The sequence below is a fragment of the Stegodyphus dumicola genome, chromosome 4 (assembly GCF_044657685.1).
Source record: "Stegodyphus dumicola isolate Sdum_Otavi_A_Nest chromosome 4, ASM4465768v1".
Lineage (NCBI taxonomy): Eukaryota > Metazoa > Arthropoda > Arachnida > Araneae > Eresidae > Stegodyphus > Stegodyphus dumicola.
Window position 1 is genome coordinate 33,450,393 of NC_140771.1, and position 25,920 is coordinate 33,476,312.

Below are 25,920 nucleotides of genomic sequence, written 5' to 3' on the forward strand. Positions count from 1 at the left end.
AATCAGGCAAAGGAAGAGTTAGAAGCAAAACAAATTTGACTTATTTGTAAAGCTTATTTATTAAACAAAAGGTAAAGAGCAAAAAAAGATGCTATATGTTTGATATTATTAAAAAAATTAGCGATTTTTTCTCCTTGGAGAAAATTACAAAAAAAAAACCTATTTACAAAAAAAAAAAAAAAAAAAAAAAAAAAAACAATATTACATGGTTGGTATGATTGTTAATACATTGTATGTCTCCCAGACGATGCAATACAGTCCGTACAACGCCTAGGCATGCTGAGTATCAAATTATCATTCTGATCTTGGGGGATATTACACCACTCAAAAAGCAATGCTCTCCGAAGTTTCGGTAGACATGTAGGAGGAGGTTGACGGGCTGCAACTCGTCGGCCAAGCATGTTCCACACGTGCTCTACTGGATTCAAGTCCGGTGAGAATGCTGGCCAGTCCATATGGGTGATATCCTCCGATTGAAGGCATTCGCTTACGATGTTTGCACGGTGTAGACGAGCGTTGTCATCCATAAACACAAATTGTGCGCCCATGGCGCCCCGAACCAAACGTACATGTTGTTCCAGAAGGACGTCCCGATAGATTTGGCTTGTCATGGTTCCAATTTGAACATGCAGGTCAGTTCTAGAACCCAGAATAATTCCACCCCAAACGAACACTCCTGCACCACCGTTACGGTGTCGTTCAATGATGTTTTCTTGGTGGTAACGGGTACCTGGAGCTCTTCATATGAAAGACCGGCGAGAATCAGACTGCAAGTTAAACCTGGACTCGTGGGAAAACATCACACAAGCCCACTATTGCGGTGTCCACAATGCATGCTCTCTACTCCAGGCTAACCGCAGGCGACAGTGAGTTACAGTAAGTGGAACGCGTCTGACAGGTCTACGAGCATATAGACCAATCTGCCCTAAACGTCTGTACACAGTCTGCCTTGAAATTGTCGTACCAGTGGCTGAAGAGAGCTGACGAGAATGGTCTGAGGCTGTGCTCCGCCTGTTTCTTTTGGCAGTAACTGCCAAATACCGGTCCTCATTCGGCGTTGTAACTCTGGGGCGACCTGTGCTGTAACGTTTACTCACATTACCATCATCTTGGAATCGTTGCCAAAGCCTGGAGATGACACTCTGGGGAATTCCAAGTTCGTCTGATACTTCCAGTTGGGTACGCCCACATTCCACACGGCCGATAATTCTACCACGTAAAAAATCATCCAAATGCGTCCTTTGTGTCATAACTATTCGGTTATTGCACTGTGCTTATAAAGCGCCTGCGAACAATTTTACTTCTTTGCCTGTATTCCTTATATATCACTCTCTTACACTCTCGTATTGTGATGTACCATCGTTACTGGTACATCACAATGACGAGAGTGTAAGAGGTCATCTGGTGTCATCTGGTTACTTCCTGAAATTTGCATATGATTCTTGAAGATGTGTGTAGTGATTTTACAGGTGATATATTTATTTTAGAGTTCGATTTCCGCGTAGCTCCGAATTATCCTTAATTTATGGACATGAGTGTATATAATAGTACATTATGAGAAAATTTTCTTTAACAACTAACTAATAATTAAATTTAATTAATAACTAGTCCACTTTTTCACAAATAAATTTAAAAAAAACTCTAAAACACATGCGAGCATATGAATACATTTTGCATGAAACAGATTTCAAAATTTCCATCAATTTTTTTAATTTTTACTTAAATTTCATATAGAAAATGTGGTCAGATTATTATTAGATAATTTATTAAAAACTGGATTTTAAATGTATCTAACCGATTATTCTCGAAATTTTTAATTTTTAGTAATGAATATTTATCGACTAAAGAGCTAGACTTCGATTATTTGCAAATAATTGTTAAATGTAATTAAAAAAAACTAACATCTTAGCATTAAATTATAATACAATGCTCAATTATCTTGCAGATGATCATTTGATTAAAAACACTTAAATGCAAAAATTTCGAAAAAGTCTTCAATGATTAATCATCAAAATAAAATTACTTTTTGGAGCTAATATCAATTCATCCAAAATTTCTGTTTCCAGAGGCGATGATTTATTTTTTTCTGGTAGACAAACATATCCTTTCCCTTTAAGAGCAACCACAACTATAAAGGAAAATGGAAAAAATAATTATAAAAGTTAATTTATCAGGTAATTTTATCAATATAGTAAATATGATAAATCTACCTTTCAAAAAAGATAATCTATACATAAAAACTTTCAAGATTGTCTACGTTTTAAATGAAATTTCGTCTATCTAAGATAACTTAAATCAACCCATTTACTAGTTTCAGTGTCTGATGTAGATTTTAATTTCTTTACATATAAATGGGTTTCTAGAAATGATTTATCTTTATATATAATGAAAGGAAGAGTCTGTCTGTGTGTGTGTCTTTCGTTCGTGCTGCGCGTAAGCTAATAGACTCAGGGCTACGAAATTTAGTACATATGTGCATCTAGACAAGAGCCAGTGCACCTCGAAGCGATTTTTTCAAAATTTAAATGAGTTTTTTTATTATTTTATGTTTTTTAATGAAATTGCATCAAATCGATCTCGTTATATCAGCAACAATGGCACGCACCCATTGCTGCTGATATATCACTGTTGGGATTGTTGCTGATATCAGCACTGTTGCCACTCGAAAAAATGAGGGCGATAATTCTGTGCAGATTTTAAATTTAATTTTTCTCTTGGATACCAGAGGTTTGTCGAGAGAAAGCAACGGTAAGTTTGTTAATTTATTTATTATGGTAATTAATATTTGGGTAAAAGTTTACAATTGGGTGCTCCTTATTTTTTTGGCGATTCTTTTTTGACGCCAAGATCGGCGCCAGGAAGGCAAAATTTCAAGATGGCCGCTGGGTCGCCAAGGCAGATAGTTTAATAGCAGAAAACTCCGAGAATCGGATTGCATCTTGCACTATGCAAACATAGTGCCATATCTAGGTAAAACTTAAAACAGGGGGGAAATGCAAAGAAGGGGGAAGAGCAAAATGTAAACTTACGTTTAGGGACGGGAGGCTTTTTTTCGTCATTGCTGAAGCCAGGTTGTGCTGCAAAGATATGAAAGATTTAAAAATGTTGCAAAACTTGACACATAAAAATCTTCTCAATAATAACAACGAATAAAAAAAATCAAAGGCAACAGAGCATTCATGTGCAAATAATTCTTCTCCAATACTGTTTTCTAAACATTTGAATTCAAAAGGATCTGTGAAAGCTATAAACATGTATTTATATGAATTTGCAGTTTATTTCAATATAATAAATCTATAATATAATGTGGTAAAGATGTACACTGCGGGGGGGGGAGAAGAAGAAGAAGACAGTTCTATATCTGCAGTTCTACTGGGCCGATTGACGAAATTCGATTTGCGTTTTTCATGTCTCGAAAGTGAGACTTAGTGCGTATTAGATTTAGATATTGCGTTGTTCTAATATAGGTATTTTGATACAAAATCGGAATTTTTTGTAGGTCCTGTATTCCGTAAATCTTGATTAATCATAAATAATTAAGGCCACCTATTTTCATACTCAGGTCTTCCATCTGTCAAGATTACGATACTCCGGAAGACATAAGTCAGTGGTCATCTCTGGTGGCGCTCAGTTCTGCTAGTGTCAAAAGGCGGTTTTGATCTCCTACCAGTAGGAATATACAGGAGGAGACAAAATTGAACATGATTGGAAAACACTTGTCTTAGGCCTGATGTGCAATCGTCAACTGGATTTTTTAAAGGTTAATGTGAGCCGGAATAAAAAACTAAACCTTGAGAAGATAAAGATAAATAATCGAGTTATGCTTTCAGTAGCTCACTAAAGGTTTTGATCTAATCGGATATACTGCTTCAGTTATGCTTTGTCCCTATAATGCTACGAAAGGCTTGGAAGATGACTGTGAAATGGAACACAGAAATCACTGGTAATCTGAGGAAAGATTTCTTTCACTGGTTTCAAGAATTAATCGTGGAAGAAATTTATATTTCCAGATGGATTCATGTTATAGCAGTAAATCTGAAGCACTGAACAATTCACATTTTATGTGATGCTATCAAAGATAGATGCCTATGCTGCTGTAGTATTTTTGAGATCAGAAGAGAAAAATTCGGTGAACGTTGTCAGGACTTCTATTTCTCTTTATTTTCTTTGGAAACATGGTATGCCCTGAATAAGAACAGGGAGCTTACTCAAGCTATGTTCAAGATTTGTGTATAACAGACGACACAAGCAGGAAGGGTATACGAAACCCTTTATTTTCAATACTTTACAGGCACTTCCTAATTTCGGAATACAGAGACCAACCACTTGTGGTCTGAACGTAAGAATATAAAACTACTAACTAAAACTCTAATTAAAAGCTAACTTTGAATTAGTATACAAATGCCTAGCACTAAGACTGGCCTTTATTTAAAAGGGGTACGTATGTAGTACGCCGAGCTGCTGAAACTACAATACGTTTGCAAATATCAAGAGGACTAAACCTCTGGCCTTAAAGGCAACCATCAACCGAGTGAAAGTTCGTAAAACTGCAGTGGCAAGCGGCTTGCTTCCTAAAACTCCTTCTCTCTCTCTTGGCAAAAAACCACAACTTAAATACTTGGGCGTTAGCAAGACAATTTGCATAAACAAGTTAAAGCATTTAATTCTGGCCGGAAGTAGAAAATAAGAAGTGATCGTACAGTTTTAAAATAAAATAAACGTTAATAAAACTTAGGATCCTTACAACCTATTACTGCTTGCTGCTAAATCCAGAGTAGCTTTTTTAAAAAGCGGAACATTTGCCCGTATGAAACTTTAGCTGCCTTCATAGATGCAAAATTGACAAATTCGGTATTTGAAACACTGAATTAGTAGTATGTAAAACGTTTCTAAAGAAGCGATTCAACTACTCTCGCATACATAGTTAGAGAACAGAGCTGGTGAGTATTTGTCTGAAATTCTGGGTATCATATTTCAACGAAAATATCCATTTTGATAGCTTTCGAATCTATCTGAACAATGTTTTTACGTACGAATTATCTCGCATAACTCAAACACGAGTAGCCGTAGGACGTTGAAATTTTGTATATGGGACTGCTACAACGTTCAGCTGTATATCTCCCTTTTAGGTTGCAATCGGCTGCATCAAGCATACATAATATATACACCCACTCTGTTACCAGCCTCAGTGAGCCCAGTTTTTTAATTCTTATATGTTGGTAAATTGTTTTAAAAGGGGTTGAATTATGTTGCTCTTATGTTCCGGTTAATGTTTTCATGCCTTTAGTTAATCTGCATTCAATAGTTGTAAGAATATCAACAATTTAAAAATTGTTTATGCGTTGCTAAGCTTAACGAAGCCGGCCGCCATTTGTTTGAATTTGAAACTCTTAGTAGAACAGTGAATCAAGTCAGTTTCTGCACCAAATTCAGTGAATTTTTTTCCGAGTAGGACCAAAAGTAAACTTTCAGTTTTGTGTACCGAATCTGTCTTTCTGCCTGCTGGCTAAACAGGATTTTTTTTTTTTTTTCGTAGAAGCTCTAATTTTAACTATAAAAATGTTGGTTTCCTTTTAGTGTATTTGGTGTTTTATGTTTCTCTATATTTTATCATTTTTAAATAAGGTGTTTTTAGTTTTTATGCATTTTTGCTTTGCCGTTAAGTTAGAAATGAATTAACCGAATAAGAAATATATCTCTAATGAAATTCAAGGAAATAAGTTTAAATGAAATGCAACAGAAAATGTGTATAATTTAATAGGCTGTACACAAACGTCCTGTGTTGTCCACATTAGAATTTTTGTTGCCATTTATTTGTATTCAAAATGATCTAAAAACATAATGCACAATAATATGATTATAATGTATAGTCAGAAGGTCGGAGGATGTTATCGTTTGTGTGATCGTCTGCTTGTGAAGTATTTATTTATTTTAATATAAGTATTTATTTATTTTACTTATTTTTAATATAGCTTTATATAAATACAAACACTATGTTATTAATGCTATTTGTGAGTGGCAACAATATTTAATTTCAGATTATATTTGTTCAAAAAAGAATATTCATAAAATTTATACGTATATTAATTAGAATGTGAGATTCTTTCATCTTGTTTGGTAAAATTACATGCTTTGAATAAAAATGTCTTTGAGATCTTTGATGGGTAAGGGTTTCTTTATTAAACAAATTCTGTATTAAAGCCTTCGTGGAACCTGGGATACAAAGGTGGATAGTTTAATAACAGAAAATTCGGAGAATTTTCGGATTGCATTTTACGCAATGCAAACACAGCATCATCTCTAGGTAAAAATTAAAAGAGAAAGGAGAAAGAAAAGAGAAAAGGGAGAGGGCAAGGACAAAATGGGTTCTTACGTTCAGGGTTTGGAAGATTTTTTTCATCATCTGCGTTTTGCCAAAAACTGCAGCCAGGTTTTGCTGCTAAGAGAAAACAAATATAAGGGAAACTATTTCAAACCTTGACACATTAAAAATCTTCTCTATAATAACAAACAAACAAGAAATATCTGCACAGATAGAGCATTCAAGTGCAAATAATAATTCTCCAACACTGTTTTCTAAACATTTGAATTCAAAAACTCTGTAAAAGCTATAACTATTTATTTATAAGAAATTGCAGTTTATTCCAATATAATACAACAATTTATAACAGCGGTTCTCAACTTTTGACTTACACTTACCATCTAAATAGAAATTCGCAAACTTTAGTACCATCACTACATTTTGCAATGATTATTTTTCCAATTTCTGAATAGAAGTATTAATATAGTATATTGTCATTTGCTTAACCTATTGGCTATTTGTATTAAACATGCGCACATAAAAATAATTGGTTACCATTTTAATTATCAAAATTTAAGCTATAAAATTTAGTTCAAAATTTGGGCCTGTTTAAGAGAGATCAATATTTTTCTGTCCGGTCTTATTTTACTTAGTTTTAACCGTAAATTAAGATCCATTTTTAATTTTGTTCTGTATTTATTTTTCAAACATAACATGGAACAAAATCCTTGTTTGCAGAAATAGATTGTTCGAAAAGGCAATAAAATTTTAATAGCTTTATTTGAAATGCCTTTAGAATTCTTTTTTTTTTCTCAAGTTCAGCCAAACGTTAACAAGCGTGTTTTTTCATTTTTTTTTTTTTTTTTTTTTAATATAAATCTTCAGTTACAGTTCGATGATAGGAAATTTCTATCAATTTTTCTTTTTCTTCACGAGATAAAATTTCAGGTACGTTTGAACAAAATGGATTTCTAATGAAATTTTCTTTTTCACAGTCCTCGATAATGTACATGTTGAAATTATTTATCGAAGAAAAAAGATTTTTAATGTCGGATGTTAATTCTTCTTCTACTTTCAAATTATTTTTCGTAAAAAAAACTTTCTAAAAGTGGTAAAAAGTTTTAAATATTATTATCCAGTCCTTCGATTATTAGCTCGAATTTTTTATCATTGCATTTATTTTATCTTTAAACAAAACAAACTAACACTTTGTCCTTGTAATCCTAAATTTAATTCATTTAACTTTCCAAAACTATTAGCTAAATATGCTAAACTTCGCCAACTGTAATTCACTAAATAAACATTTTTGCAAATCAATTTCTGATCGAAGTTTAAAATGACTGTTCAAAACATTTCTTCTGGATTTTCAAAAGCGTTTCATGTTCAGAGCCCATCTCTTGGCATAAAATCATAAATATTCTTGAATTTAAACCTCGGCTTTTAATAAAATTAACAATTTTCACAGTTGGATTCAAAACCATTTTCGGGGATTCTTTTAACTACTAAAGCTTCAGGATGAAATGGAGCAGTGAGTAAATTTAGTTTCAGGTGCGACTTTCTTTATTTGAGAAATAACACCGGAATGTTTTCCAGCTAAAGCCCGAGCTCCGTCACTGCATATGACAATGCATTTATTCCAAGGAAAATCATTTACAGACATAAAACTGTCAATTACTTTATAAGGTATTTCTATCTCCTTCCAAGCGTGCCTTCGTGGTGTAGTGGTCAGCACAATGAGCCGGTATTTCGGAGATCCGTGTTTCGAGTCCCGGTGAAGGCTTTGCTAATTTTTCAATCTCTCTTGCTTCCAAAAATCCTAATATCTCTACAACTTAGAAAATTTTATTTTCAGGTTCTCTATCACGAAGAGATTTCCAAAATAAATACCCTTCGGCAATTCGTTTATCTTCTTTGAAACGTATGCAAACTAATAATTGAGCATAGTTCATTATATTAGTATTTTCATCCAATTGCATTGCGAAATACTCACTGTGTTTTATTTTTTGAATACGTGTCTCTTTGATGGAATTTGCCATTTTACGAATTCGTTGACTTAACCTATCATTTAATAACGGAATATGATTTAGTTCATTAGCTGCTTTTTCGTTGAATAATGTTAAAACCATATCTTTAGCTGCTGGTAATATAAGGTTTTCTTTAATAGTGTGAGCCTGCCAGTCATGGCAATTCTTAGGCTTACTAGGTAACTAGCTTCCAAAGCTTTTTCACTTGAAATAACAAAACTCTTTTATTATTTGTTCACTGCTTTTGAACTAATTTCCTCTTAAAATATTCTTCATATTTATCCTTTAAATTGGCATAATTATATTCAATATGTCTTTTAAGAAATGATGGTTTCCTAGTTTGATTGGATAATAAATAGTTTACCGCAAACAACAAACATATTGAGGTTGATGGTCTATTTCATCTCCATTCCAAGTAAATCCAAATGATAAATAATTTTCATTATATTTTCTATAAACAGTTTTTCTGGTGCTAGTAGATTATCCTGGATCTATCACCTGTGAATCATAATTTTTCCGTTCAATCTGTCCTTTCCATTTTGAAAATCTAGACTTGTTTTGTTATTTTTTCACAAGTATTTAAATGCACACTATATTACGAGTTTTTCAAAACCAAACGATGATATTCTCAAACTGTCTAGAAACGTAAGGAATACAAAGTAACAAGACGACAAAGTACCTGCTGTTAGAGACAGTAAATCCAGATAAAAAAAAAAAAAAAAAAAAAAAAAAAAAAAAACGATTCTAATGGAAAATAGAGCAACATGAGCCCGGAAGTAAGCCGATGTAAAGTGTAGACATGCTAACAAATCAATCAACTATAAAAGAATTAATGAGATAATATTATCTTTTTATAGGAACTATCTTTATTTCCTGTTAAATACAACATCCATTTCTATTACTCTTTTTGAAAGTATCACTTAAGATAAATTCTTTTATGTCTATGGCTAAAGGAATAATTGTGAAAGCAAAAACGGATTATTTTCCCAATGTCTATGAGCTGCTACTGACCTTGAAAAAAGCTCAGATCGCATAAATTTACAAGTGTTAGAAGAGAAAAAAAACTTTAAACATGATGTTGGAGTACTTAATCTTTGAATTTAATAGTTAAAAAATACATTGTTTCTTTGCGTACCACCTATTTTTCTGTTGCGTACCTCTAATTGAGAATAGCTTATCTATAATATAACGCGATAAAGATGTGCGTCATCAGTCATCGTTTATTGATTACTATTTGTGCTGCCACTCTGCAAAGTAGAAGATATTTATGTTTCGAATTTAACCAGAAAACCCGTCGATGTAAAAGAAGTGTGTTGTTACAGAGGGTATACGTCACTGGCAAAATTAAAACATTTTTATCTTTCACCCGGCAGTATGTTGTCGTTCAACAAAATTTAAGAACTTTCGATTCTTCTTTCAAATTTATTCTGTTATTAATTAACAAACGAAGTGATTTAAAAGCAATAAACGCAGGTTCTTTTCAATAACTAATATTTACTGGCTGAACCCATGAACTTAACTAGTCGGATTCATTATAACAATCTACATATATAAAGGAAATTGTGTTGTGTGTGTGAAGGTGTAATTATTCTGCGGTTTTATTCCGATCTTGATGAAATTTTGCAGACTTGACCTTTAAAATAAAAGAAAGGTCACTGTCTCCATAAGATTTCTCAAAACCACTTCAGGTGGTCTGCAATCAGGGCGTTCGTATTAGAAGGCTGCGCCTGTATTAGCCATCTTAAATTCATGTCGGCATTGTTTCTTTCTCGTCATCAGTGGAACTCTTATACGTTAAGACAGGAATTTATACTTTTTATTACAAAAAAAATAAATATTAATGTTTCTACACAGTTTCATTTTGCAAATGGCTTCACCCATCTTAACTTCATGTCTCCCCGCTAACAGTTCTTACTAAAACCTTTACATGGCGTCATGTTTGTTTACTCTTTAAAACTGTTTAGAACTTTCCATAGTACGGAACATTCAAAGCAGAATTTTAATGCGCTTGTTCCACGCTATCAGTTTCACGTGAACTTTTCGAAAATAGTGAAGAAATCGGCCAGTGTGAATGGTCATTTTCCAAAAGCTCACTTTCGAAAAAAGGCATAACCCATAACAAAGCAAGTGCCAATTCTTACTAAAATCGTTACATGGCGCCGTGTTCGCGATAATCTTCATAAGCCAAACATATCTGCAAGCAACCACCATTTCTGTGAACATTAGCGACCATCAGCGTTAGCACTGAAGCCTACCTCTCTATCACTTCTAGCTCTATAGACTATGTGGTGCTCTATAAATCATGTTGAAAAGATATTTTCTTTTCAATAATATAAAAAATTTCCAGCTAATATGAATTTCACGTATGTATGCTGTTCAGGGCTGGATTAACGACTAAACAATATAAGCACGTGTTTAGGGCATCAAAGGAAAGGGGACACTACACAAGGATCCTTAGGCATCCAGGAAAGGGGGAGGATACCAAAAAAGATTCCATTGCCTGTTTTCCTGTAGTATGGTGCAGTTAAAACAAAATCGTGAGAGCGAGAAGGAATGAAGAAACAAAATTGGCTTAAAAATATGGTTGGGGTACCCCAAAAAAAAATCAATCAAGTTCTTAGAGCCTCTAAAAGTCTTAACCCGGCCTTGATGTTGCTTATGAACACAATTTATGAGGAAAAAATTCACATGAACTTACTCTCTGCATTTTCACTCTTTCGTTCTATTTTTTTCTCTTTAGGGGTGCAGGTCCCTTGGATGTCTTTCAATTCTGAAAAGTTAAAAAAAAAAAAAAAAAAAAAAAAAAAGTTCAAATAATAAGGATTTAGTAACATTTCATTTTAAGAAGAATTTGTCTTTCATATACCACTTGAAACAAATAATATATTATTGAAAATAATAGTAGTATTTTTTTCATATTTTTTCGAAGCGCTCAAAGCGCGCACCCAATCTTCGAAGCTCTTAAAGTCTGTAAAAGTCTTAATCCGCTGCTGATGCTGTTTATGAACACAATTTAGGAGGAAACAAATTCACAAGAACTTACGCTCTGTAATTTCACTTTTGATTTCTCTTTTTATTTTATTTTCTTTAGGAGTGCATCTCGTAGCTTCTATGTCTTGCATGTCTGTAAAGAAGAAAAAACAAATTGGTAAAATAATGAGGATTCAATAACATTTCATTTTATGTGGACTTCTGTTCAAAGGATTGATCTTTCATATATTACTTAAACAAATAATAATAGTATTTGGCAAGCTTTTAGAAAAGCAACAAGGGATGAATTTCTAAAATTAACTTTCCTAGTTTGTGCAACATGATAATATTCGTGTACAGACTTTTAGCGAGAAGGCAAACCGAATGCATTGTCTTAACTATTGAGCTATTGGTTTTCAATCTTTTATTTTATATTTCTCTTATCTTTTCAATCCAGTTAGAAATATTTTCCACCATGAAAGAAGTTCTAAGATCTTAATTATCCTTGCTAATTAATTGCTTAATTAGTTTTTGTCTTATTCCTAATTTAGCCCATGAAATAAACACGCAGATAGAGAAAATACTAAAAAAATATGTAGTGCATGTAGTCGCCCAGACGGGAAAGTGCTTATTGATTCTGACGGCGGTGCCGAAGGGCCCGATTCGAATCCTGGAGAATGCATGTATGTAAACTGTCTGTCCTTTCATAGAAGGCAATGATTAGTTTGGTTGGTGTATTTAATTATGACAAAACACTCGAGGCCTAAGGAAAGGAAGGAGTTCTTGGGAGGACTTTTCCTTTCTTTTTCTTTTCCTATGTTTCCTCAATACACAGGGCTTGGACGACGTCTTCTTTAGATCTTTTACCAACTGAAAATATGTGATCAATGGTTTCAGAAGGACTTATAAGACAATGGCTTCAAGCCAAGATCACAAAGGAAATCTGGCATAGAAATGAAGCCCGCGTGGAGTGGCATTATCCGAAAATGTCATCCAAAGTCTATTTGATTTCATGACCAGCCCTATAACAGTTGCTTTTAGGCAGAGACAAATGCTCGAAATTTTCATTTCTGCATGATTTGCACTTCAAACTTATCTGAAATTTTAATGATTTCATGGTTTTCTTGCAACGGTTTGGTTTATTTTATTATGACAAAGCACTATTGGCAAGCACTATAGGTTTATTTGATTTTCGCAAAAAGCGCTATCTGCCTAAGGGAAGGGACGCCTTCCTTGAGGATTTTCTGATAGAAACTAGCTCATTGCACACGGGGGAAGACAACAAAAACGCCTTTCCAGCCAGCCCATTCGCCAGGATTCGAGCTTCGGAGAGAAAGTAGTATTTAGTGATTTTACCGCTCGACCGCTGCTGGACCCAGGGCTCTTTATGACCCAGGGCTATATGATACTGCGAACTGCTTCTCTTCATGATATGGCAATCTTAATGGCTAGCAGTGTGTCTCTAATAATATGTTTGTATTTGACCTACAAAAAAGCATTTCCTTCAGTGATAGTCAATAACAATGTTTTTTCTGCTTTAAAAGGGCATTTTAACATTTAAATAAATAAAAGACTTAAAAATAATGAAAGATCTTCTGCCGCAGGCAGGTACTCTCTCTTAGGTTCTCTTAGGATGAAATTAAAAAAACGTGATTAATGTCTCTGTACAGTAACTTAACGTAATGCCAAAAATGGGAAGGCGCTAGATTATAGATGTTTCTTAAGCCAAAAATATTATTCTTCTCTGGATTCTTTTGCCCAGCATTCATTGCGCCCATAAATGCGTAATACTCATATGCATAAAATCTTCACAGTATAAAGCTCTGATAATGGCTTGCCAAATTTTTAACCTTAATGTACGTCTTACCTTTGATACGGTACTTTCTGTAGCCACCAGTGGCTGACACTTCTTCAATCGTTCTCATATTTCGTAAAGCAGCTCTTAATCTTTGCTTAGAATTCACGTAGTCAGCCGGCGTCTTTGGAGGGGGTCTGTTTTTTAAACGGTCCCAGGCCTGAAAATAAGCAAAACTTAGATGATTACTGTGCAGCTTTAAATTCAAACAATATAAACACTAAGCAATGCAAAACTGAATATTGTCTGCGAACGGCTGTCGCTACCAGACGCGCAAAAACACATATAAGATTCGAAATGATGCTTGTAAATAAATAGGGTGTATGGATAGTTGTGTAAGGCAGGATTCTCTCCATGTTTTTTTTTTTTTTTTTTTTTTTTTTTTTCCCCCTTCCCCGCTTTATTAGTACAGCTGGATTTGCTTTTCCTTTATGCTGAACTATTTAAATATTTTACACAGTTTTTATTAGAAAATAATAAAGGAAGAAAACAAGCAAAGGTGTTTTATCTCAAAGGGAAACAACAACAACAATAACAACACACACAGAAAAGAAGAAAAAAAATCTTGCTACCTAACGAAAACGCGTTCTCGAATCTTCTCAAAAGCGCGTTGTTTCAAAAGGTTGTCTTTCACATAAAACCACTTTCCGATCAAAACTGAAAAATTAATTTTTTTTTGTTTTTGCTTCAGCACATACGGTTTATTTACATTTTAAGTAAAATTAAATAACAAAATTAATTTTTCCTGCACAGTTTTTTTAAAACTATAAACATAATTTTGTTTTTATGTTTACGGTACTAAAATTGAACAAAACAATTAAATTTTTTTGAATAAAACGAAACGCACAACTTATTTCTATTTAATCAAAACTAAATTGAGGTATTGTTTTTTACAGAAGTATATAATTTATTAATAAAAATGACAATATAGTACTAATTATAAGGTGTACTTGTTTCAGTAATAAATTTATCATTCTCATGAAAAATATCAGAATCGCACACAAACAGCAAAATAATAAACATCGAAATAAAAATAGAGAGAGCAGCTGACTGCAGTTACGTCGCAGAGCAATTAAGCTATTTGTTTGGGGCGAGAAACATGAACCCCCCCTGATCGGGATTCGGACCTTTCGGCTGGCTCCTGGAAATGCTTCCAGGAACAAACACCACATAGGCATAGGCTAGTAAAGAAGAAAATTGCCTACATTATTTCCCATTTAAAGGGCTACTGGGAGAGACAGTTGCCAAATCTACTTAGCGACAAATGATCATCCACTACCTTTTAGCTGGGCTTCATTCTAAAGCGATTAGCCCCCCCCCCAAAAAAAAACCACAACGCTTGCAGGGATTCGAGCTCCCTGCTTTCCGATTGCCTGGCTGGACGTACTTCCAATAATTCCACGATTACATGCAGCAAGGAAGGTGCATTGGTGTATTTAATTATGGCAAAGCACACGAGGGCTGTCTGCCTAAGGGGAGGGATGCCTTCGTGGAGGACTTTCTGAGGGAAACTGACTCGTACACACGTTACACATGGGGAAAACCACGAAAACGCCCATGCAGCCAGCCCGCTCGCGGGATGCAGCAAGGAAGGAGAAAATTCCTTGTAATATTAGATACTATAGGGTAACAGTAATCCATTAGACAGTGCAGACAGTCTTTTAATAATATTTTACTTAAATAATATTGCAAAGTCACTTGGCATGTCTTCCAACACCATATCACATTTTTACATAACAATTCTGAATCACGTTAAAACTTGTATCTTAAAATGAAATGTTAATTAATCCTTCATTATTATTGATCAGATTTATTAGTCAAATAACGATACTCTTGCCTTTGTTTTCCTTAATTCATTTTTCAATATCAGGTGAGTATTTAGTCAATTTCAGCATCACCCTCTCTTTTCCTGCGAAGTCAAAATAGTTTTCAGGTGTGCGAAATGTGGCAAATTTTATGGATGATAGAACACACTGAAAGAAAAATTTTTTTATCGTAAAATGATCACTTGCACGTAAACGGTTAAGTGCTGGAAGGCTCTTTCTTTTTTTCCCACATTTCAAACGCTGATATAGATGCGGTGGTTTTTCCATGCATTGTCATTAGTCATTTTGCATTTATTTTACTTTTTGTACATAGAATAAAGTTCGGTAAATGATGTCGTAAGTTGCACACGTATGATCGTGGGCGAACAATGAAGTGCGGAAGAGGTGTCCATATCATGTCTGAGCGTCCCGTAGGAATAAACATTACAGATTTCTCTAGAGGTAGCAGTGGCTGTAAAATAGAGCAACGAATACATTCAAAATTTTGTTTCAAAGCTGTTAAATCTGCGAAAGAAAGGTATGGCATGCTGAAAGAAGTTTACAGGGTTGAAGCCCTAGCTTTGTATACGGGTATGTTTTCGGAGTGGAATTCGTTTCGTTTAAAATGATGTTCGAAGAGGTAGACCTGTGACTTATCGCTGTGAAAAAACATTGAAAAATTGAAGAAGATATTAGCCAGAAAGAACAGCAATGAATACTGTTCTGGCAAATTTATCGTGGTCGTCGTGTACGTCAAGAATACGCAGAGCCAGGCTGTTAATTCCTTCTCCATGATAATACCCGGCCACATTTGGCTATCGTCGTGATAAAGTTTAATTTTATCTCATTTCTCCATCAATCTTCTCAGAGAATCTCAGCTCCGGACTTCATTATATCACGTGTCTTCATTGATCTGCTTTTCACTAAACCTGAAAATCACGCTTCGCTCGATATTCGGTAAATAATCAGATTCATGGTTCATGCAGTGTAAGTCCCAGTCACATATGTTTCCGCTACGAGGGACTGGCCATCGAAAGGGGCAATTCTCAGAACTCGCACATTTCCACAAAACCTACGTAGCTAGGTTAGCCATTTTCACTTACTAAAAAGACTTGAATGCCAACCAGCAATCAATTATCGCTCAGATTGGGATCACGTGATCCTTCAGAAGCAGAACTTTCGTCTGATTGGTTGATCTCTACCCGGAACAGAGCTGCAGCCAAAATATTTTCGGCGAGGCTTCAAAAAATCCCGCGTAGCCGGTACATCGTTTCCGTAGCTAGGCGGGACTTCGCTTCCTGCGCAGCTGTTTTTTCTATGAATCCTCCCGTTTAAACCAGTGTTACCAGAATCTCGTTTCTCAAAAAAGTCCCGGATACTATAATGCATTGTTAAATAGGTCGTGAAACGTAGGATCTTTGAGTTGTGGAAGACTACGTACGAGAAAGAAAACACTTTCTAACGCTTAAAGCTGCTTAACGTGGGATCGCACTTTCTGTGATAAAAAGCATTTAATTTGAAGTAACGTATAACCCCTTAAATTTTGTTGCATTGCTTTTGAAATACCTATATATGTGTTGACACAGGACTTCCTTACTAATAAGAATACATGACTTTTTAATAAATAAAAGCAAACCAAATAGAATAAATGAAACCGAGCTGTTAATTCCTTCTCCATAATAATACCTGGCCACATTTGGCTGTCGTCGTGATAAAGTTTTAATTTTTATCTCATTTCTTCATCTGTCTACAACTGCTTGTTAAGATAAAGATAATTTTTTATAAATTTGCTCCTGACTTTAACTACTTCTACTTTCGAAGTGATGCAAAAGAAAGAATGTTTTAAAAAGAATTAAATCCTTTTCACTTCCTTGTACGAATTAAAAGAAGTATTGTAATCACGAAAAATTCTGGGTACCATATTTCAACGAAAATATCAATTTTGATTGCTGACGAATGCAATTTAACGATGTTTTTGCTTGACATCGGCACGTAAGGACAGAATAAAAGACTCTTTTTCCCAAAACGAATTACAAAACTGATTTAAAATGGATTCAGAAGAGATTTTTTTTTTCGTGGCGTCTGTACGTACTTGTGTATGTATGTATCTCCATAACTCTAAAACGAATAGCCTCAGAACGTTGAAATTTTGTATGTGGGACTGCTATAACATGTAGATGTGCATCTGCTGTTTTGGTTGCAATTGGCAGCACCAAAAGTATATAAATACATGTATATATATATATGAGTTCAGTTTCGTTATTCTTATATGTTTGTAAATTGTGCATTTTTTGCCTTAAAAATGATTGGTTCTTACCTTCTGGTTAAGGTTTTTATGCCTTTAACAGGGTTGCCACTCAAACAGGAGAATGAAATTCCCTGACTTTTCCAGGTTTTCCAGATATGTTTCAAGAAAATTCCAGTCTATCCGCGTAATGTACGTTGGCTGTGCTAAGAGGTAAATTAATTATGGTATTACTTGTATTGTGTAGCAAATTCACTTAATTATTCAATAAATCCCAGAGGACATTTATTCTTAATTATTCTTGGTATACTTTGTTTGATAATTTTGTTTAGTTTTCCACTTAAGAAACTTAATAAAATTTAAGATATATATATTGGATAACAAATGTATGTTTTATTTAATTATTACTCATGATCATCACCAGTTCAACACGATGCTAATGCGGTCCTTATAAATCACAACGCAATGCTAAATAGTTAGGTTAGATTTTAGGTAAATTTAATTTGCGTGAGGTATGTTCTTAAAACCTTAACACTTGAAAACACAAATATAATTATAATAGTTGTTGTTTTCAATACTGAAGATTGAGATTAGAATCTTCCCAATCTGGAATAAAATAAGGCTTTTTTTGCAGACATTCTGCAGCTAAACGAGAGAAAGAAATCTATTTTAATAAATTGAGATATTTTATATTTATTTTGCAGCATACATAAGGAAAAAATATGTGCATTAAATTTCGTGATGGTATGTCATCATACTGCTATAATTAATTTCAGGATTGTGCCAGAGAAAATTTCCTGAAATTTGGAAATATTATTTACTAATAATAAATAAATTTAGAGGGAAGAAGCAACATTAACTTATATGAATAACATAAAAATAATTACTTAAAAATTGAATTAGAATAATCATCTATATTTTAGCGAATATAGTTATATTACATGGCTAGCCGAGATGACTGATTACTATTTTTTTATTTTACTGCAAAATGGCAAGGTATTTATTAAAAAGAAAAAAAAATGGTTTAAAAAGATTTTGCGGTAAAATTCTAGTATACGGTAAGGCTTTGGCTCGATTTTGAAAATTGTCGCCAAGACCAAAATGACCCGTTTACTGCGCATCAAGATGTCGCCAAATCCCATTATTATTCTAACCAAAGAACGTCTATGTAAAGAAGAAAATGTTCCATACAAGTAAAATGCTATTACGCCGCTAGAATGCGGAGGGAAAATTTTCCAAGGGATTTGGCGACGGAACCTGGCGGTCAGAATTTCCCTCTCCGCGATGTGTACAGGAAATTGAGAAACACGTGTTAAGAAGAAACGCTCTTTGACAAAAAGAAAACTACGAAAATCCGTTTTTAAATTATTGCGTGTGTATGTATGTGTGTGTGTGTATTTAATTATGGCAAAGCACACGAGGGCTATCTGCCTAAGGGGAGGGATGCCTTCGTGGAGGACTTTCTAAGGGAAACTGGCTCGTATACACGTTACACATGGGGAAAACCACGAAAACACCCATGCAGCCAGCCCGTTCGCGGGATTCGAACCTCGGACCGAACTACCAGTGTTCAGCGACTTTACCGCTCGGCCGCTGGTGGGCCATTAAATTATTGCGAAAAATCCAAGAAGAAACGTTTTATCAAAGGACGTTTCTTCTTGGATTTTTCGCAATAATTTTAAAAACTTATTTTCGTAGTTTTTTTTTTTTTTTTTTTTCCTCTGAAAATAACTAATCCATGAATTAATTTACTTGCGCCAAAAAATATTTTCTGTTCCTTTAGAGTTTAACCACTTGCGCTAAGACTAAACTTCACGATTGCGGTGCCGTGCGCTACAATATAACAAGCGGTTAAAGTGTCTCATTTACGCCGCTCCGCATCTGCGAGTGCAATCCAGAGCTGTAACTCGAGAAATAAACAGTGTGCACCACGTTATTTTCATTTTTGCGATAAATGCTTATCGACGTGGTGTTCACGTCGCTCGCGGTTTGAGACAAAAGCATCTTGACATGCGTGGCACGTCTTTTTAGCGCAAGTGGTTAAAGAAATTTTAAACGATATTCATTTTATGAACTCTTGATAACGTGACCTTCGAACTTCGACACCGGTTTCGAGTTTTGGTGACAGATATATCAGACATGCACAGCTGTTTCCCTCTATGATGGAACGAAGCCACAGCCACGTCAGTTGCAGAGAGGTTTTCCTTCTTTACAATACATATTCTTTGATTCTAACCTCCATAGTACCGTATACTAGGATTAAACCCATTTTGTTTTATACGAGAACAGGTACTTTCTTTAGTTCATGCACTGCACATGCGATTCTCTAGAATACTGGAAACCAAAAGTTGCGGGAAAGTTGCTTTGCCTTTCTAAAAGACAATCAAATTGGAGCTGCGAAAATTGGCTCTATGCCAGCTACCCGAATGACACTCACGTGATACATAATTCGCCAAAAAAGTTACCTCTTCCGACGTCGGCGCAAAAATCGCTTTTTTTGGCGGGATCGTTGTATGAACTTCCCTGACTTTTCCAGATTTTGACAAAAATACTTAAATTCCCTGACTTTTCCCTGAATATTTTGGTCAATTTTCGAATTCCCTGACTTTTCCCGGTTCTCCCGGTTTTCCAGGTAGCGTGGCAACCCTGCTTTAATTAACTTGCATGCTATAGTTATAGAATTATCAACAATTTAAAAGTTGCTTAAGTGCGGCTAAGCCTAATTTTTTACTATAGCAGTCATATTTGTTTACATTGGAAACTTAGCAGAATAGTGGATTTGTTGTCAATCTAGAGAAATTAATCTTCGCAGCAACAAAGCAACGTCTTCTTTTATTACTGTGAATTAAATTATGCTTAATTCACTCTGGAATTACCATCCCATATATTGACTCAGCACAGCATCCACAACAAATTAAATCAATTTCTAAGCCTTCAGTGTCTTTTTTTCACTCGGAATTCGAGTAGATATAATCTGATGAAAAGCCAGGTGCACCAAACTAGAATTCTGTAACTTTTTTGGAAAAGCCGGAACAAACAATATCTGCTTGATTTAAAAAGAGCCCACCATTAGAACACTCCCAAGTATAGTAAAGAATTAAAAGTTGGAAGTCCCTTTAGAAGGACTACAACGTCCAAAGTGTTATGGGAGCTTGGTGTGACAGTAGACTTGTAAGAAGAACGAGATCAACGTTTTCGTTTGAGTTTAATTAAAACATACAAAGCACAATTGAAGAGATCCGTACAACTCTTATATCCAGTAGAAGATAAGAAAGAAGTAAGAACTTTATTCACTTCCAGCAATATATCAAAACAATTTTTAACTTATTGATTACTTACTAATTCTTTTATTTTTGATTAATATATCTTATTTTATATTTTAGTGGATGTTGAAAGAAGAATTTTTTTAAAATTTGTAACAGTAAGTAATTGCAAGTATTTTTATTTATTTAGATTTAATTATTATTCTCCAGTGCTGTGTAAACTGTACGAATTCAGGAGAGGAGGGGTAAAGAAATGTGACGTCATACATCGATCGTAGCGCCCCATCTAAAGGAAAGGAAGGTTAGATAGATTATAGACATTAGATGGGAATGGCATATTAAGCCATATCCTTTGATTTATAGATATCATATTGTTACGAATTTGGTATTTAAATAGCTAATATTAATTGAATTATAAATTAAATGGTTTTATTAATAAATAAATATCTCTTTGTGATTTCGGGAAAGTTCTCTCGCGATTTAAAAATCTCATAAAAAGGAGGAAAAGTCTCAATTTAATTAGTCAGTGATTTTAGTTAGTTTGTTGTTGTTTTAAGAGTTTGTTTAGAAAACTGCTCTTGTTGACTGTAGCGAATTCGCGGATTAGCTTTCTCTAGCTGTTTTGAATTAAGTTCTCTTGAACGTTTGAGTAGTTAAAAGATAACTACTGTGAGATATTGTAATACTGCACGAATACTTTAGGAAATTTAAACATATTTGTTGGGATAATAATAAATTTTTGTTCATTTTTCATCGGATTTGTGCATTCATTTCGTAACGAACCCGTACGCACGCAACAAATATATGGATTCGCTTAATCATGAATCTGTATATAGGGTATGAAAAAAATATTTTTTCTTAATCAAGTTTTGAATTAAGTATTAATGTAGGAACACTGCTTACATATAGAATTTGGAACAACAAAATTACGATTTGGAATAAAACAAGTTGTTCGAGGTAGTTGTTTCAAGGAAGTGGCCGCCGTGAGAGGCTTCATTAGTATTACTGCGTTAATCTCACTTAAAGTATATGCTTCCGGCGACTTAATGCTCTTCTTTGGGTTTTCATAGTTTTCTGCGAGCGCAAAGCAAATGCGAGGAAAGTTCTATAGAAAATCCACTACGCAGTTATCCGTTCCATCAGAGAAATGACATTCACGTGATTTTCTGGCAACCCTAATTAATACAATAAAATACTACTATCTTCAATAGATGATCGCACTTTCAGTTATAAATCAGTTACAAATTATCAATTAGATGACACATTTAGTTTCATGCATCCTTTATGTACAACAAAACTAAAATTTACTTAAATAGATAGAAGCTGGACTTACTATGAAAACAGCTGCATCTTTAGATGTCCATGATGATTTAGCTTTGTGCAACCACATAATCTTGAAAATGCTGGGGTCCTCTGAATCCCACATAAGTAAATCATCAAAGGTTTTGTTGTTCAAATGCGGAATTATAAAATCCTGAATTAATCTTTGCCCCTACAATAAAAAAGACCATGGAAAACATTCAACAATAAGCAAATAAAGTAAAATAACGAATGTCGTTATTATTATATGTTAATGGATACAGTAAACTGTTTCTAAGATAATCATCCATGGGTCTACGTAATTTCGGTCTTCTGTAGGTGTAAGCATCTTATGTAATGTTCACTATTAGTGCTTATATTTTCAGAAATACTTGTCATTTTCAAAACGGTCATCTTGAGGAAACGGTCGTGGTTAAATTATCTCAACTGAATTCGCAGATCCTTGGCCTTCGGGATTGCCTCCAAATTTCATATTGATACAGTTCTGTACAGGTTCGTGGGTTTCGCGTGATTAACGACAACACTTGATGAGGAATGAAAACACAATTTATTAGCCAGTATTACTCGGGACAGCTCCAAAAAACGTTTACAGTCTTCGAGAAACAACGACAAACACACTGAAACAATACAGGCTATCAGGCTATAACGGTGAAGACAGTTTCAAGGAAAAGCACTAGAGTACAGCTCCCGACTCGGCTCGGTCGTTCTCGGAACTCAACGTACTCTCGAGCCTCTCCACGCTACAATTCACGTTGCACTCTCTCGATGCACCAAATCGCGATACAGTGACGAGATACCTCGACACTAGACTGCTGATCAACACTACTAGACTCATCGACTAAGAGATTCTAACGAGACACACTACTGTTACTCTGCATGCAGGCAAGATTTATATAGCGTTTGGGTTGCTTTTGACAACATTCTGAAACAAACCGGTAAAAATTTGTTCTAGTAGGTTCTTCATCCGTCTATGGCATATCGCCAATCTTATCGCCAAATGGGTGATTTTACGCCAAATAAGGTAAGCCTGCCTTCCTTTGTCATTTTCTGGCAACCCTAAACCCGCCTTGCGGGGAAGCTACCTCACCGCGGCTGGACATTTCGCAACAATATTATTTAAGCAGCAGTAAATCGTTTATTTCAAAGTTTAAGTATTGTTTTAGAAAAGTAATTTTATCAAAAGTTAATATGATACGTAATTATTACATTACGCAGTTAGTTCTCTTCTCGTGTAAGTGGTTAGTTATCGCGTTCTTCTAGCAGTTGTTTCGAAACATCTAATGGTCTGTATAGTAGTGCTCAAGTTAAAATGTGATGGACAATCATTCGCCACCGCCTAGATTTAGCCGACTCGCTATCCTGCCTCTCCCCAGTCCCCTTTTGATGAGAGAGAACATTAAAAAGTCGTTCCAGTTCCTTTTTTGTGCTATCATGGTGTAACTGGTTAACCCTATCCGGCACGCTACCTTTTAAAGTCGGAGTTTTGATTTAAAAAAAAAGTAGGCAGTCTAATTAGGCTTAGAGGAATACACAAGTAAAATTTTGTGAAGATAGCGCTTATCGTTTTAATTTTGTGGGTGGGCCCAAAGTGGCACACTGATTGAAAGAGTTTCAAAAAAAGTGCTGAAACGAGCATTGTTGTCCATGAACTGACCGATGAGATGAGGAGAAACAAAGAATACAGACTCTCAGTTGTCCTAGATTATCCGTGAGCCCGGTTTGGGCACACCTAGGGTTCGCCGTTTGATTTTAGGCAAGAGTTCAAGGTAAAAATTTAAAACTAATATAGAATAAGGAGATTAGCATACAGCCAAAAAAATAACAGAGAAATTTCTTTTCAAACAATTCCTTTTATACCCTAAAAAAATCTGGAAGACTTCTTTGAAAAATGAGGGTCTTAAAAAACTAAACATGGCTAAAATATATGGACTGGTTTGTGTTGAGCTGCCATCTACTATAAATAAAGAAGGTTCAGAGTAACCTATAGTAACGTATAAATCCTTTCTCATTCAATTTTTCTGTGCGTACAGAAGGAAATTTTTAGGTGTGTCCACACCGGACACACTGTGTCGCAAAGGGTTAACACGTTCTGCTGACAAATGTAGGATACGTGGTTCGAATCCCGGCCAAAGCATAGTTCATTTTTTTGTTCGCGGGTCCAAAATATCTAATGATCTCTATAAAGTAGATTGATGCAGACCAAACTCAAAGTTCATCCTCCCTTTCTGATGTTTATAAAATAAATAGGATTCTTTGAAATTTTTATAATAAATAATGTAAATAAATTCTACATGGAATCTACAGAAACTTCCCTCCTCAAAAAAAACAAACAAACAAAAAAAAGTTTGCGCTTCATTTGTCATCTTCTTACACGAATATAAAATGTCGTTTCTTTAATTCTCAATAATTATATAATAATTAATTACTTTGTAGTGTTGCGTGGCCCCAACTTGTCAGCAACTATGGTAGTGACTGCTATGAACTGTAAATTACACAAACTCGTAAGAAGGGTTTAAATCCCTTTTTATTCCACTTTAGAAATAACAGCTGCGTTCACTTGACGCTCACAAACTACGCCGACCCGGCGGTTCAAGAAAAACAGAACTGTGAAACTAAAAATTAATGACAGGATGAATAAACAACTAGATCACTACCTACGAGGCTCTAAAATCGTTTGACTAACTTAACCGCGTTCTAAAATACAGCTGAGATTCAGCAAGATTACTGATTTAGCAGTTGAAAGATTCAACGAACTGTCGAGATAGGCACACAGGCCGAAACGCGCAGTTCTTAAATTTCTACCTAGCAACCTTCACGGTAGCGATTCAAGAAGTTACTTACACTTACAAACTCGTTTCCCTTCTATTTAAACTCAACTTACTTCTTCTAAAATTTGAATATACTTCGCGTTCTACTACAATTTATATACTGTGGCATTGGCAATTCTAGGGGAAAGTAAAGGCTTGACAGAAAAGATAGCTTAAAATAAATGTTAGTTAAAATAAATATAAACCCTACAACTTGAAGGTTTAGTTTGAAATTACAAATTATTAAATTATTATTTACGAAAAGGACTAAAATTAATTTTTAAGAAAGTGAAGCCATAAATACCTTCTTCCACGTCTGTAAAGGAAATATTTTATTTATACACTTTATTACTAAATTGATAAACAATTTACCTTCTTTCGTTTCTTTCACGGAAAAAAGGGGAAAACAAGTTCCTCATTTAAAAATGTGCAAATGTGTAAGATTATGTTTTATAAAATGCACGTTAAAGTGAAATTAAAAACAAAAGCACAAAGAGGTAAAATATACTTTCTCTTTAAATAATGAAAGTATACCGAATAGAATGAAAGTATACCGAATTAGTATAAAGTTATTTCTTGAAATACTTTATAAGAGATGAACTTTACATTAGTATTATCTACTATGTTAGGAACTAGAAAGAGGGGGGAGAAGGAGTGGTTCAAGTTTTGTCGTGGGCCTGTAATTTTATAATTCGTGTCCGGTACTAAACATTACCTCATCACTATCACTTTTGCAGACCAGAATCATCTGAAACATTGCATGATCGTCTTAGGGAAAGTTCAGCATGTTCGGAGGGGACATGTTCAATACAGCATGTTTTAGGCGAAGCATATACAGCATGTTTTAGGCGAAGCATATACAGCATGTTTGGAGCTATCAATTTTTATAAGTACTCCAAATTCATAAAAACTAGAGTCTGTATCGAATCTGTTACGGCTGCCCTTTGTCTCTAATCGTCTTAATTGTCTCTAATTGTCTGTGTGAGCATGTGCAAAGTTCTGGTGCTCCGTCCACTTTTCCCTGTCTCTGAAAGTAGTTACAACACAGCATGTTCCACACGAAATATATTTGTTCTACGGAGAATGTTCAACTTGTGTTTAATCTCTTTGTCCGTGTTCTGCTATATCTGAGATACTGGTTACCGAAGCAATAGCACTCTAAATATGGTCCTACAGTTCTTGTAGGTCCTCTATCGTCTGGCCAGAATATACCACATGTTTGACATACTCCCAAAGAAAGATGTCTAGAGGAGCAATTTCTGGCCAGACAATTGGCCTACCGCATCTGATTCAACGTTCAAGATATTCCTTTTCCAGTTTGCTGCCTCAA

At 34.7% G+C, this 25,920-nt stretch overlaps 2 protein-coding genes across 15 annotated transcripts in view; one reads left to right on the forward strand and one right to left on the reverse strand.

Annotated features, from left to right (window-relative positions):
- The window catches only part of LOC118181133 (uncharacterized), a 104,107-nt gene that overhangs the window by 9,014 nt on the left and 69,173 nt on the right, over positions 1-25,920 (forward strand). For 4 of the 14 annotated variants that reach the window (XM_085814694.1, XM_085814695.1, XM_085814706.1 and 1 more), the window contains exons 2-3: positions 17,304-17,413; positions 20,584-20,621. The exons of 2 other annotated variants lie outside the window; for them this stretch is intronic. The gene's annotated coding sequence lies outside the window, so the exon portion shown is untranslated. Of the gene's footprint in view, positions 1-17,303; positions 17,414-20,583; positions 20,622-20,653; positions 20,765-25,920 lie in introns of all 14 variants that reach the window. 8 more of the 14 variants (XM_085814701.1, XM_085814698.1, XM_085814707.1 and 5 more) reach the window with 5 other exon arrangements.
- On the reverse strand, positions 1,995-25,347 carry LOC118181132 (uncharacterized). Its single transcript, XM_085814218.1, has 6 exons — positions 25,306-25,347; positions 21,797-21,955; positions 13,163-13,310; positions 11,369-11,449; positions 11,024-11,095; positions 1,995-2,128 (listed from the first exon to the last, which is right to left on the reverse strand). Exons 1-6 carry the CDS (start codon positions 25,345-25,347, stop codon positions 1,995-1,997), a joined length of 636 nt encoding a protein of 211 aa, XP_085670344.1.

Excerpts from the sequence above, each read along its gene's own strand:
- LOC118181132 (XM_085814218.1), bottom strand. The coding sequence starts at position 25,347 with ATGTTTCAGATGATTCTGGTCTGCAAAAGTGATAGTGATGAG. Across the intron at positions 11,450-13,162 it reads CAGAAAGTACCGTATCAAAG|ACATGCAAGACATAGAAGCT; the intron begins GTAAGACGTACA and ends TCTTCTTTACAG. Across the intron at positions 2,129-11,023 it reads AAAGAGTGAAAATGCAGAGA|TTGTGGTTGCTCTTAAAGGG; the intron begins GTAAGTTCATGT and ends TTTCCTTTATAG.